At 41.0% G+C, this 13,074-nt stretch overlaps 1 protein-coding gene across 2 annotated transcripts in view; it reads right to left on the minus strand.

The window, feature by feature from the left end:
* Positions 1-6,619: 6,619 nt before the first annotated feature.
* CAP2 (cyclase associated actin cytoskeleton regulatory protein 2) overlaps positions 6,620-13,074 on the minus strand; it is a 166,600-nt gene continuing 160,145 nt past the window's right edge. For both annotated transcript variants that reach the window (XM_045390542.2, XM_005553965.4), the window contains 2 exons: positions 12,828-12,968; positions 6,620-8,039 (listed from right to left, as the gene is read on the minus strand). In XM_045390542.2, the coding sequence (XP_045246477.2) occupies positions 7,956-8,039; positions 12,828-12,968 (225 nt within the window). In that variant the 3' untranslated portion in view covers positions 6,620-7,955. The remainder of the gene's footprint in view (positions 8,040-12,827; positions 12,969-13,074) is intronic.

Here is a 13,074-nt window from a genome sequence, read left to right on the forward strand (position 1 = left end):
GTAGAAGGTCTTTTCTTTTGTCTTTTGGTAGCTGGCCTAACAGATTTTATGTTTTATTGAAATAATTCCTATGCCACTATTATTAAGTTTGGTTTGCTTAGGAAAAACAAAGAGTTATCACTCTGATTAAATGAATGACTTATTTTACAATGACCTGTGATCCTATTTTGTAATATCAAAAAAAAATTTTTTTTGAGATGGAATCTTGCTCTGTTGCCTAGGCTGGAGTGCAGTGGCATGATCTCAGCTCACTGCAACCTCCACCTCCTGGGTTCAAGATTCAAACTTTTTAAAAAAATTAAGGTAATGAAGGTTGTTACCTCCTTGTATCTCCTGTATGTTCTTTTAAAGTCTTTGTGACATTGAGTTACAGGGCTTTGACTCCTGGGTCTAAAAAGAACAGCAAGTCCTGCTAAATCTTAAACACTAACAGTAATTAAAGCCTTGTCTTTAGGCCCAGTGGACAATGCTGATCAAAATAAACTGTATTCTTGAGACACAGGGCCAGAAATTAAAGCTATTCAACTCCTCAAGGCCCAGGGCATATTGTGGAAGAGGTGGTCATAAGAGATTGTAAGGGCCAATTTTGAGAGATAAAATAAGTTCAGTTTCTCTATAGATTAATAATTAATGTGAAAGGCACACTGATGTAAGACCAACATATGGGCCCCTGTGTCAGATTAACAACATTTTTTTGGCATTAACTTATTCCTTAATAAGGATCATAAAGTGTATAAAGGTTTATGGAAGTTATATGTTATGATCAAGATGAAACTTTTATAGATTGTTTATAAAATTTTGGGCAACAAACTTAATTGGTTTCATGCTGTATTTATGAGGGCTTATTGTTTGGAAAATTAAGTCTCCTGTGTCAAAGAATGAAAGTTTTTGCCTTGTTTTGAAGTCCTTGAGTTTTCACTTTGATTAAATGAATGACTTATTTTACAATGACCTGTGATCCTATTTTGTAATATCAATTTTTTTTTTTTTTTGAGATGGAATCTTGCTCTGTTGCCTAGGCTGGAGTGCAGTGGCATGATCTTGGCTCACTGCAACCTCCACCTCCTGGGTTGAAGCAATTCTCCTGCCTCAGCCTCCCAAGTACCTGGGACTACAGGCATGTGCCACCATATCCGGCTAATTTTTTGTATTTTTAGTAGAGACGGGGTTTTATCATGTTAGCCAGGATGGTCTCAATCTCCTGACCTTGTGATCTGGCCTCCTCAGCCTCCCAAAATGCTGGGATTACAGGGAAGAGCCACTGTGCCCAACCTATATAAAATGTTTTAAACCTTTGGTATTTGACAAACTTCCAAAATCAAATTATAAATTATGTCTTTTACTGACCTAATTAATCCTTTAAGATATTATTAATAGGTTCCCTAAAGTCCAATAAATGACATATTTGGCTTATTTGGTATAAAAATTATACAGGAAGCATTATCAAATATAAAATAGTGTTTGGTTTTCTTTAGGCTGTATTTGTATAACTATATTATTGGTATGTGTTCCAAAATAATGGGAAACTCCTAAGATTCTGATATGACTTAATGTATGTTATCAGTAATAATTATAATTGTTAAGTTAAATTATTGTGTGCCACAGAGGTAACAAATTACATTGTAAATTGTGACTTTGACTGTGGCTGCCCTAACACTTTTTGTCATCCACAGAAAATTGTTTTGTTTTGGTCCTCTTTAGAAGGTGGTTTTATAATCAGCTATAAGACTCTAACTACTGTTTTTGAATGCAGGTTTCTGATAACTTTGGAGACTGTAATATCAGAATAGAAGAAAAACTTTCAGGACTCATGGAGAGCTGAAATGTTCATAAATATCAAGCAGAACAGGAATTAACTGCATAGATAAACTAATAGAAGTTTGAAGTAATCTTTTGAACTTTTTACTTAAAACATTGCTGAACCTTTTTTTTTGTTTGTTTTTCAGAGTTGAGAAAACTTTCCTTTAAGCTATTTACAACTTTCAACAATTGAGTAAAGTATACTTCCATGAACAAAATTTGGAGCATATTTGTTTCTCTCTACCTGATTTCTACAGAATTTAGCAACTATTTGTGAGTATTCTTAACTTATGACAACACAGTTATTTGTATAAGTGTAGTAAGAATCTGTTTTCATTTGTAATAGGACACAATTGAAGAAACTGGTTATTTTACCAAGGCTTTGTCTGGAATGGTGTGCTTTCCTTTAAGGAATCAAACTTGACTTGACTTATGGAGGCAATAACAGCCCCTTGAAAAACTGGCCTCATTCCTTTGTCTACACAGTCCCTGTACAAGGTTCCTGACCTGTGCTAAGTAAAAAATGCCATTTCTGACAGGCCCAGGAGCCCCAAGTTTATCTTGGACCCTCAGGAGGAGAGGAATTCACCCAACTTATCAGTATTTGATGGTACAAATCCATGGCTGTGCTTGGCTTTAAAAAAGTCTTATCTGAGATTCCTTCTATAGAACAACATTCCATTAAGGTCAATTTAAAAGTCTATGTAAAAAATAATTATTCTTGTTGCACTGTATATAAATAATTAGGCCAAGTATAATAAAGCAAAACAGTCCTACCATGGTTTGTCTTTAGTAAAAATGAGAAAAGGGAGAGAGAAAAATTATGTTTTAAAAACTATACTATACTTTTGTTAGATTCTAGTCTTGCCTAATGTTTTTCAATTTTTATTATTTTCTGTATTTTGGACAGAATTCTAATTTTTCTTGGCTACAAGTCTTCAAAATAATGTTTTCAATTGTTTTCTTTTTTTCCCCCAATTTTTCTAATTTGGAGCCACTGAAAAGTAAGCTGTGCTTTCGTAAAGCCCTGCAAACTAAAGTTAGACAACTTAAATCTCAGAAAAAAATAACAGCAGCCTATTTACATACATAAGCCACTTTCATACCTACTTACTGATGTATGGACTTCAGAGTAATGTGGCCTATATCGATTTTCCAGGATTGCTCTGTTTGTTGTTTTCTTTCTTCCTCCCCCTATTTTCTATTCATAGGACATGAGACTCCACAGTCTTCAAGAATGAGCTTTCCTAATAACTCAAGAACTACCTATCTAGGAATAAAGCATCCTAGCCATGAGAAATCAGATGAAACCAGAGACTAGAGACTCATTTTCTTCTAAAATACTTTATCCAAAAGATTTTTAAAAAGACAATGGGGGAAATGTGAGAGGAAAATATCTTGGGCCCCCCCAAATCACTAAGCTAAAGGGAAAAGTCAAAGCTAGGAACTGCTTAGGGCAAAATTGCCTCCCACTCTATTCAAAGTCACCCCTCTGCTCACTGAGATAAATGCATATCTGATTGCCTCCTTTGGAGATGCCAATCAAAAACTCAAAAGAATGTAACCATTTGTCTCTTATCTACCTATGACCTGGAAGCCCCCTCCTTGCTTTTCCAAACCAAACCAATGTTCATCTTACATATGTTGACTGATGTCTCATGTCTCCCTAAAATGTATAACACCAAACTATTGTCTGACTGCCTTGGGCACATGTTGGCAGGACCTCCTAAGGCTGTGTCATGGGTGCATGTCATCAACTTTGGCAAAATCAACTTTCTAAATTAACTGAGACCTGTCTCAGTATTTGGGGGTTCACAGATCCAACTGCTTACTCTCTATCTCCAAGTAAATGTCACAGAGACAACGTGCATTGAACAAGTTCGAGACTAAACCATTGTTTCTCCCAAATCTGATTCTCTTTCATGTATTTTTTGTTTTTGTTTTTTGAGATGTAGTTTTGCTCTTGTTGCCCAGGCTGGAGTGCAATGGCATAATCTCAGCTCACTACAACCTCTGCCTCCTAGGTTCAAGCAATTCTCCTGCCTCAGCCTCCCAAGTGGCTGGGATTACAGTCGCGCAACCACCATGTCTGGTTAATTTTTGTATTTTTAGTAGAGATGGGGTTTCACCACGTTGACCAGGCTGGTCTCGAACTCCTGACCTCAAGTGATCCACCCGCCTCGGCCTTTTTTTTTTTTTTTTTTTTTGAGATAGAGTCTTACTTGGTCACCCAGGCTGGAGTGCAGTGGCATGATCTGGGCCCTCATTGCAAACTCTGCCTCCTGGGTTCAAGCAATTCTCCTGCCTGAGCCTCCCCAGTAGCTGGGATTACAGGTGTGTGCCACCACACCTGGCTAATTTTTGCATTTTTAGTAGAGATGGGGTTCACCATGTTGTACAGGCTGGTCTCAAACTCGTGAACTCGTGATCTGCCCACCTCGGCCTCCCAAAGTGCTGGGATTATAGGCGTGAGTCACCGTGCCTGGCCTCTTTCATATTTTTTATTACAGCAAATGGCTGGTTTTAAATCTATGATAGATGTGGGGGAGCCATTGACTGAAACTGGAAAGGCAGATAAGGAATAGTTAGGTATGTGTGGGAGATGTGCATTAATTGTAGCCATGTTGCATAACATTGGGGCAGGCAGGTAGAAATACTCTGTGGACACTTGGGAGTGAAGGCTCCGGGGAGGTGGATTTGGGTTGGAAATGTGGATTTGGGAGTCATCTACATAGAGGTATTGAAATAGGTATTTGAGCATTTGAGAGGGAAACAAAAAAGGTAGGAGGGAAGGGAGCCAGAGAAACACATCACGAATCACAACATCAAAGGGAGTTTAATAAGATGAAGGCAGTGTCGAGAATCTCCACCTATGAAGGATGAGATGAAGCCACTGGATTGATGACCTCTGAGACTGAGGCGTATGTTGAGACTAGACACCAAACTACAGTAGTTATACAAAGGTATGCGTTGTGTTCTAGCCCACGGTCTCAGCTTTCTCATTTTTAAAATGAAGGGATACCCTAGATAAACCCATCTAGCATCTAAGAAGTTGCAGCAGACATTGTCAGTGAAGGAGAGAATAAGTGAATCAAACTATATGTATTTCTTGCCAGTTCTATATGTAGGGAGGAGTGGTTAGAATCGAAGCTGTACTTCAAGATGGCTTGCTGTGAGAGGTTGACTATCAGTAATAGGTTATCTAAGGGGAGAGTACTATCAAAAATGAATTTTCAAGACAACAAAGGCCTCTTTTGAATTGTCACTTTTATCCTGTAATGCTACAAAGTAACAAGATACAGGAGACCCTTGGCATTTAATTTTCTGACACTGATTTTTTTTTTTTTTTTTTTGAGGCAGAGTCTTGCTCTGTCACCCAGGCTGGAGTGCAGTGGCACAATCTTGGCTCACTGCAACCTCCACCTCCTGGTTAAAGCTATTCTCCTGCCTCAGACTCCCAAGCAGCTGGGATTACAGGCATGTGCCACCACACCTGGCTAATTTTTGTATTTTTTTTTTTTAGTAGAGATGGGGTTTCACCATGTTAGCTATGCTGGTGGTCTTGAATTCCTGACCTCAAGTGATCTGCCCACCTCAGTCTCCCAAAGTGCTGGGATTACAGGCATGAGACACCATGCCCGGCCCTGACACTGATTTTCCTTCTGACTTTTTGGGAATGGATGTGACAGCAATTCTGCTAAGTACAGATTTCTTAATGCTTTGACAATATTTATTAGGTCACAACATTGGTAACACAGGAATTCAAAAGGTGCAAGAAACAAAGAGACACTGGCGATGCAGCATTGTTTTTGTTAATTGCTTATACATTGCCAAAGGTTTTTCAACAAATTCAACCTACTGTTATGTTACTTAAGTAGATGGTTTAAGGCAGTGGTCCCCAACCTTTTTGCACCAGGGACCGGTTTTGTGGAAGACCACCTTTCCACAGACAGGGCGGGGTGGGGTGGAGCGTAATTTCAAGATGAAACTGTTCCACCTCAGATCATCAGGCCTTAGGTGCTCATAAGGACCACGGAACCTAGATCCCTCACGTGCACAATTCACACCAGGGTTCACACTCCTATGAGAATCTCACGCTGCAGCTGATCTGACAGGAGGCGGAGCTCAGGTGGCAATTCTGGCTCGCCAGCCCTTCACCTTCTGCTTTGCCACCCAGTTCCTAACAGGCCACGGACCAGTACCAGTCCACAGCTCGGGGGTTGGGGACCCCTGGCTTAAGGAATACAGGGCTGGTAAAATAATTGTTGAGCCTCAAGTCCAGATTTTCAATACATATGGTGAGGCATACTGAAAGACTGATGTCAAGTACGAGGCAAGTTGACAGATTTTAAGAATTACGGGTGCATTTATATCGCAATACAAAATTATCACTATATTATGGATATATAATATACCCATTTTAGGGTCTTCTCAGTTTTTTTTCTTTTAGGAGTTTACTTATACATTTATGTTATTTATGATTATATGTTTATAAGGTATATATGGCATTTATTAAAATCACTTATGTCCTGGGATGTTTACATTAACAAAGATCTATGAGGAGGATTTTCTCAGTGAAGAGGACTTGATTTACAAAACTGAATTCTAGAATTTTCTGACAGTCAATCCAATTGCAAACGGCTTTATCTGATATCTATCTCAAAGCAGACCTCATTCATCAGGGAAGCTGATGGCATGCTGGATAAATTCTCTAATTCAAACAGAAGGACTCAGCTGTCTTTTCTAAGTATGACACATGAGCAAGGGGCAAATCAAAGTAGGAAAAAAATCATTTTAACATCCAGAATTCATCACAGTATTTAAACAATTAGAATTTTACTTTATTTCAGAATAAGTTTACAGTTGAAAAATGATTTACTAAAGCCACATTATTCATACAGACAAAACTTTCATAGCAAAACCTTGGTACATGAGCATTAATAATTCGAATACTATATGGATATAGAAGATATTTAAAAAATGAAAACGATGTATTCCAAAGGCTGTAATAGGCACGCTATATATGCTTGTACTGGGCCCGCCAAGCATTATACTGTAATTCATTAAATGTGATCCAAGAAATTGCAGATTTTTCAGCACTATGTACTGAAAAGATAAAAAGGAATATAATAGCTACTCTTATGCTAAAGAAGCTTCTACTATCAAGACTACAAAATAGGAGCAGCAAGCCAAACCAACAGATAATGCCTTAGGTTTTTGGAGAAATAATACATGTATGGCTTTTTCATGTTCATTTTTGAGGCTAGTTAGCAAGTCTGGCAGATGGAAAAGAGGAAATTAGTCTATAATAAAACATTAAAGACATAATTTACAAGGCATCTGATATTTAACATGTTCAAACTTGGAAAATAATAACTGAGCTTGATTTTAAAGCAAAGTTGCGAGGTATTACGTAGCAAAAAAATGACTTCTTCTGATTAATGTTTTGGCATAAGAATCTCTTATGCAGAAGAAAAGTAAGTTTTCAAATGACATGGTGGAAAAATATGTAAGATGAATAACTAGAATTTACTTTCAGTTTTCAGTAACTACAGAGAATATAGGTCTTCTAAGGACCAAGAAACTGAATTTGGTCCTTAATATAAACTCTTAGGTCTTTTAAAAGTGTGGGTTGAAATATGTACTCATGCTGACAGTATCCACGCTGATAAAGGTGAACATGTGGTAACAATAAGAAAAAATGTGTACATTTTTCAGGGCATACTACTACTTCTACATTATATTGAAATTGCCTAAAAGGTAAAAATGTACATCTTAGATTCTCAAAGGTTTTATTTTTTAACTAGCAATGAAATATAAGTGTAAAAGTGAATCATGCAGTCTTTTTATCTATCAGTTACTGTGTTCATGATATGAGGGGAACAGAATTCTTTTTTTTTTCCCTTTAAATCCATAATGTTCACAAGTCATCATGTGGAACTAAAATCACACACAAAGGCAAATCATGAGGAAACGTTAAATATTTCAAAATGCCCACGAGGCGTGCCAGAAACAGTGCTGTGTCTACAGCACAGAATTGTTGGAGGCCAAAGCTAAAGCAGTAGGTGCTACTGCAACTTCTAGCTCTTTACTGCTGCTTTTTTGTTTGTTTGATAGGGGGGGATTCAGGTGAGGGAGTTCGGTCTCTCGGGAAGTTAGGCCATAATTTCTGCAGGTTCAGTGATTAACTTGGATCCATCCCATGCTGTCTTGAACTGTTCAGGAACGGGAAATTCTCTCTGGAAATAGGCAAGAAGAACAAAGTTATTTAAACTACAATGAAGTTATTTAAACGAAAGCTTCCTTTTGCAAACAGATGGGGAGGCTGATTTTTGCCACATGATAGGCAAAGAAATTCGATCGAATTGCAAGCTGCGTCATGGGGAGGTCTTTGTCACGTGGAGACTTGCATATGTCACGTGTCAGTTCTGTGACTTCAAGTCAGTATCATCATTAAAGCTAAAAGCATCATTTAGAGCGAACCAGGCATCCTTCTAAGCACTGGACAAAGATGAACTCGGCAGATCTCCTATAATAACCCTATGAGCTAGGAGTTCTTGGGGATGCCATCTGCAGGAAACAGAGGCCTGAAAGATTAAGCAACTGGCCCTAAAAGATGTGGCCAGTAACAGCACAGTCAGAATTCAAATCTGGGCTCTATTTTACCCACTACTCTCCACTAAACTTCAACATGCACATGAATCAACTAGGATCTTATGAAAATGCAGATTCTGGCTGGGCACAGTGGCTCACGCCTGTAATCTCATAACTCTGGGAGGCCAAGGCGGGTGGATCACCTGAGGTCAGAAATTCAAGACCAGCCTGGCCAACATGGTGAAACCCTATCTCTACTAAAAAAATACAAAAAATTAGCCAGGAGTGGTGGCATGCGCCTATAGTCCCAGCCACTCGGGAGGCTGAGGCAGGAGAATCGCTTGAACCTGAGAGGCAGAGGTTGCAGTGAGCCGAGATCATGCCACTGGACTCCAGTCTGGGCAACAAGAGTGAAAACTCCGTCTCCAAATAAATAAATAAAAATAAATAATAATAATAATAATACTAAAATGCAGATTCTGACCCAGGATCTTATTAAAATGCAGATTCTCCCTGGCTGGGCTTGGTGACTCATGCCTGTAATCCCAGCACTTTGGGAGGCCGAGGTGGGCGGATCACCTGAGGTTGGGAGTTCAAGACCAGCCTGACCAACATGGAGAAACCCTGTCTCTACTAAAAATACAAAATTAGCCAGGCGTGGTGGTGCATGCCTATAATCCCAGCTACTCGGGAGGCTGAGGCAGGAGAATCGCTTGAACTCAGGAAGCAGAGGTTGCAGTGAGCCGAGATCACGCCACAGCACTCCAGCCTGGGCAATGAGAGCAAAACTCTGTCTCGGAAAAAAAAAAAAAAAAAAACATGCAGATTCTGATTCAGGATCTTATGAAAATGCAGATTCTAATTCAGTGGGTCTGGGGAATGGAATGAGAAACTGCATTTCCAACAAGCTCCCAGGTGATGCCAATGCTGCTGGTTCCAATCACATGGAGTGGAAAGGTTTTATCCCAGAGGTAGCTCTCTACTCTTTGATAAATTGTAAAAATGAGCTTAGGGTTATATACACGTTTGTTACCCTTCACCAAGGCACTCTACTTTTCCCATTGGAAAATACACATACAAACACATACACACAAAGAATAATAGAGAATAGTAAAAATAAAAGTAGTCTGAGTCAACACACTCCTTTCCCAGACAGTGATTCTTAGTGATTCTCCAGTCATTTCAGAAGAGGATAGAAGACCTCCTCCAAGGCAAGGAAGAAGGACCGAAGACTTTCAGAAGAAGATAAAAAACCTCTCCAAGGCAAGGAGGCCTTGGACCTGGCTTCTGGGCCTCTTCGGACTTCCAGTCCATGCAGTGCTTGTTGAAACCTCATGTGTCTGATAAGTGATGCCCATGCTCGCAAGCCGTGGTGTTTTCACGGAACACACATGGGTACTTATCTTTCTAGATGTAGGATCCAACTGTTTCTTTGGGATGAAGTCATTCATTCATTCAAAAGGAAAGGCCTGGGCCAGGCATGGTGGCTGACACCTGTAATCCCAGCACTTTGCGAGGCTGATGCCAGCAGATCATCTGAGCCCAGAAGTACAGGACCAGCCTGGGCCACATAGCGAGACCCCACTGTATAAGGACAAGCCTTACACAGTGTAGTGCTGCTGACGAGCCACTCTGATTTGGCATCTCTTTTGGCAGAGTTGCAGAGGATTCCCAGGAGTGGGGATGGTAATCCCACCCTCTCCTTTGTCTCTGCCTGTCCTCAGGGATACTGTTTCTACAAAACATACAAAAATTAGCAGGGTGTGGTGGCACATGCCTGTAGTCCCAGCTACTTGAGAGGCTGAGGCAGGAAGATCGATTGAGCCCAGGGGGGTCAAGGCTGCAGTGAGCCATGATCGCACCACTGCACTCCAGTCTGGGCAACAGGGCAAGACCCTGTCTCGAAAAAACAAACAAACAAACAAATAAATAAAATAAAGGCAAAGCCCTTGCTATAATGAGTGATGTATTCTTCTTGAGTAAAATCTGCAATGGAAAAATCTTGAAGTAAAGAACCCACAATCTGAATAACGTGTGTGTGTTTGTGTAGCCAATATTCCTTCTGGGGCTCTTCTAGATGGGTAGACGAGGCTTGGTGTTTGTTCTCAAGAACCAGGCCAAGCAGAGAATGTGCCAGATGAAGCCACCTCTTTGATAGTAATTGCACTATAGCTGCCCCAAATCTGTTCCTGGCAGTGAGGGGTTAGTAATATGCTAACGGGTCTTCTCTGGAGACCAACTTCTTTCAAGACGAAACATCCCCTCCATTCATTCCTACACCACAATGCCCACGGCAGGTCCTCTGTGTTGTTCCCTACCAGCTCCAACCAAGAACACATGAAGAGGGCCACAAGGTACTTGACCTATAAGAGGCAAGATCTCGTTTTTTTTTTTTTTTTTTTTTTTTTTAGATGGAGTCTTGCTCTGTCGCCCAGGCTGGAGTGCAGCGGCATGATCTCGGCTCACTGCAACCTCTGCCTCCCAGATTCAAGTGACTCTCCTGCTTCAGCCTCTCGAGGAGCTGGGACTACAGGTGCCCACCACCACATCCAGCTAATTTTTTGCATTTTTAGTAGAGCCGGGGTTTCACTGTGTTGGCCAGGATGGTCTTGATCTCCTGAGCTTGTGATCTGCCCGCCTCAGCCTCCCAAAGTGCTGGGATTACAGGCGTGAGCCACCATACCCGGCCAAGACCTTGGTTTTTAGCATGAATGCTCAGGTTTTGACTTACACTCATCCTTTAGGCCGGTGGATCTTAATGCTGGCTCCCCACTGGAACTGCCTGGGAAGCTTTAACAATTACAGATGCCTGGGTCCCATGCCCACAGATTCCAGCTTCATTAGTCTGCAGTGTTCATCCAAACCCCACTGCTTTTCTTAGCAGATCCAGTCCCATGCAGCTGAGCCTTCTGCTTAAACGACTATAAAGCCCAGGGCTCCCTCCAATTTTTGGCTCTGCTACTCTGAAGCTGTTGGCATCAGCTCTCCAGGAATTTTTTTAGGTGGAGAACCCAAGAGAGGAGTCTTCTCTATCTCAGGGTTAGACTGTCCATACACACTTACTAGTGAAGCATGGCCTGAGGCTTGCCGAGTTTTGTTTTTTAAACTGAAATGATGAATTCTAGCCTGTAATGTATGACACGTGGCTGAGCAGAGCTGAAGAAGTTACTGCCAGGTGTGGAAGGGAGAATGTGTCAGCAGTTGCGCTGTCTGCCGGAGGAGATCAGCCTGTGTGTCGATTGCTGCGTAGGCCCTGGCGACTGACCCCTCAGGCTGAGGGAGCGCCTCTTCCAGATGTTTGCCTGCTAAGTTACGTTTTCTCCCGTCCTTCTCTGGTTCACTGGCTCCCTGCACTGGCAGACTTAGAGGGAATTTTGTGTTTTTGGTTTGTTTGTTTTTTGGTTTTTGGTTTTTTTTGGAGACTGAGTCTCGCTGTGTCGCCCAGGTTGGAGTGCAATGGCGCAATCTTGGCTCACTGTAACTTCCGCCTCTTGGGTTCAAGCGATTCTCCTGCCTCAGCCTCCCAAGTAGCTGGGATTCACATGGCTAATTTTTGTATTTTTAGTTGAGATGGGTTTTTGCCGTGTTGGCCAGGCTGGTCTCAAACTCCTGACCTCAAATGATCTGCCCCACTCAGCCTCCCGAAGTGCTGGGATTACGGGGTGAGTCACCGTGCTTGGCCTTCTCTATTGATCTCCCCACTTCCAAGTAGCAACTAGCAGATCCATCACACTTCATGAGCCAGGAAATGCACTTATTTATTCATACTCCCTTTTCAAAGCGTGAGAATATGCGTATGCTTCTTTGAGAAGGTGCTTTGTTGAGGAGAGAAAGCTGAGAAAATAAATAGTGGCCAAGTCTCTTAGACTAGTGTTTCTCAGAAGGGCCATTGGATGGACTTAATGGATATGCTTGTTAAAAATCAGATTCCTGGGCCTCACTCCAGGCCTCCTGAATCCAACCTCAGGTGGAAGATTGGGGGACTGGCATTTTCATAAAACTTCCTGATTCTTACACTTAACCTCTCACTGAAGCATAGCTGCACAAATAGCCCTACTTATTGTCTTTTCTCTGTCCTCACATTTTTTCTCCGAGGTATTTGTCCTTCTTTCCTTTCACCTCCACCAGAGCAAAGGAAAATATTTAGTCCTACATAATACGAACTCAGATGCACGCTGTGCTATTTGATAAACACCGGTCCATTAAATGAATTATTAGTACACTACCTTGAGAATCGGAAATCCAGGAGTGAGTACAGTCAAGAAGCTAATAGGCGGGAAGAGATGCGGAAGACAGCTCCCTGAATTCCTCTCCTGCCTGTGAATTATGCTACAAATAAAGCTTGCAGGTTGGTGGTTGATTACTCAATCTCTAAGAATGTTAATAATGAAGGCTCCAGAAAAATTCTTGACAGCCGTTTGAAAGGTACTTACATAATCACCATCCTGAGGGATAAGTATGTTCATTTCAGATGACTTGGCGCTCACGATCTCACAGTCTAATGCATCTTCACTGAGGTATATGTGGCAACCTTCTGTCTTATTAATGGAAATTGTTGGCACTCTCCCCATTACCTGAAATAGGAAAAAATATCTGGGACCAAAGCAAAGAAGCAGAAATCACAATGCCCTTGAATAAATACAATCTCTTGGCTTTAGCTTGGGTTTAACCAAACATTAG

The sequence above is a fragment of the Macaca fascicularis genome, chromosome 4 (genome assembly GCF_037993035.2).
Source record: "Macaca fascicularis isolate 582-1 chromosome 4, T2T-MFA8v1.1".
NCBI classification, from domain to species: domain Eukaryota; kingdom Metazoa; phylum Chordata; class Mammalia; order Primates; family Cercopithecidae; genus Macaca; species Macaca fascicularis.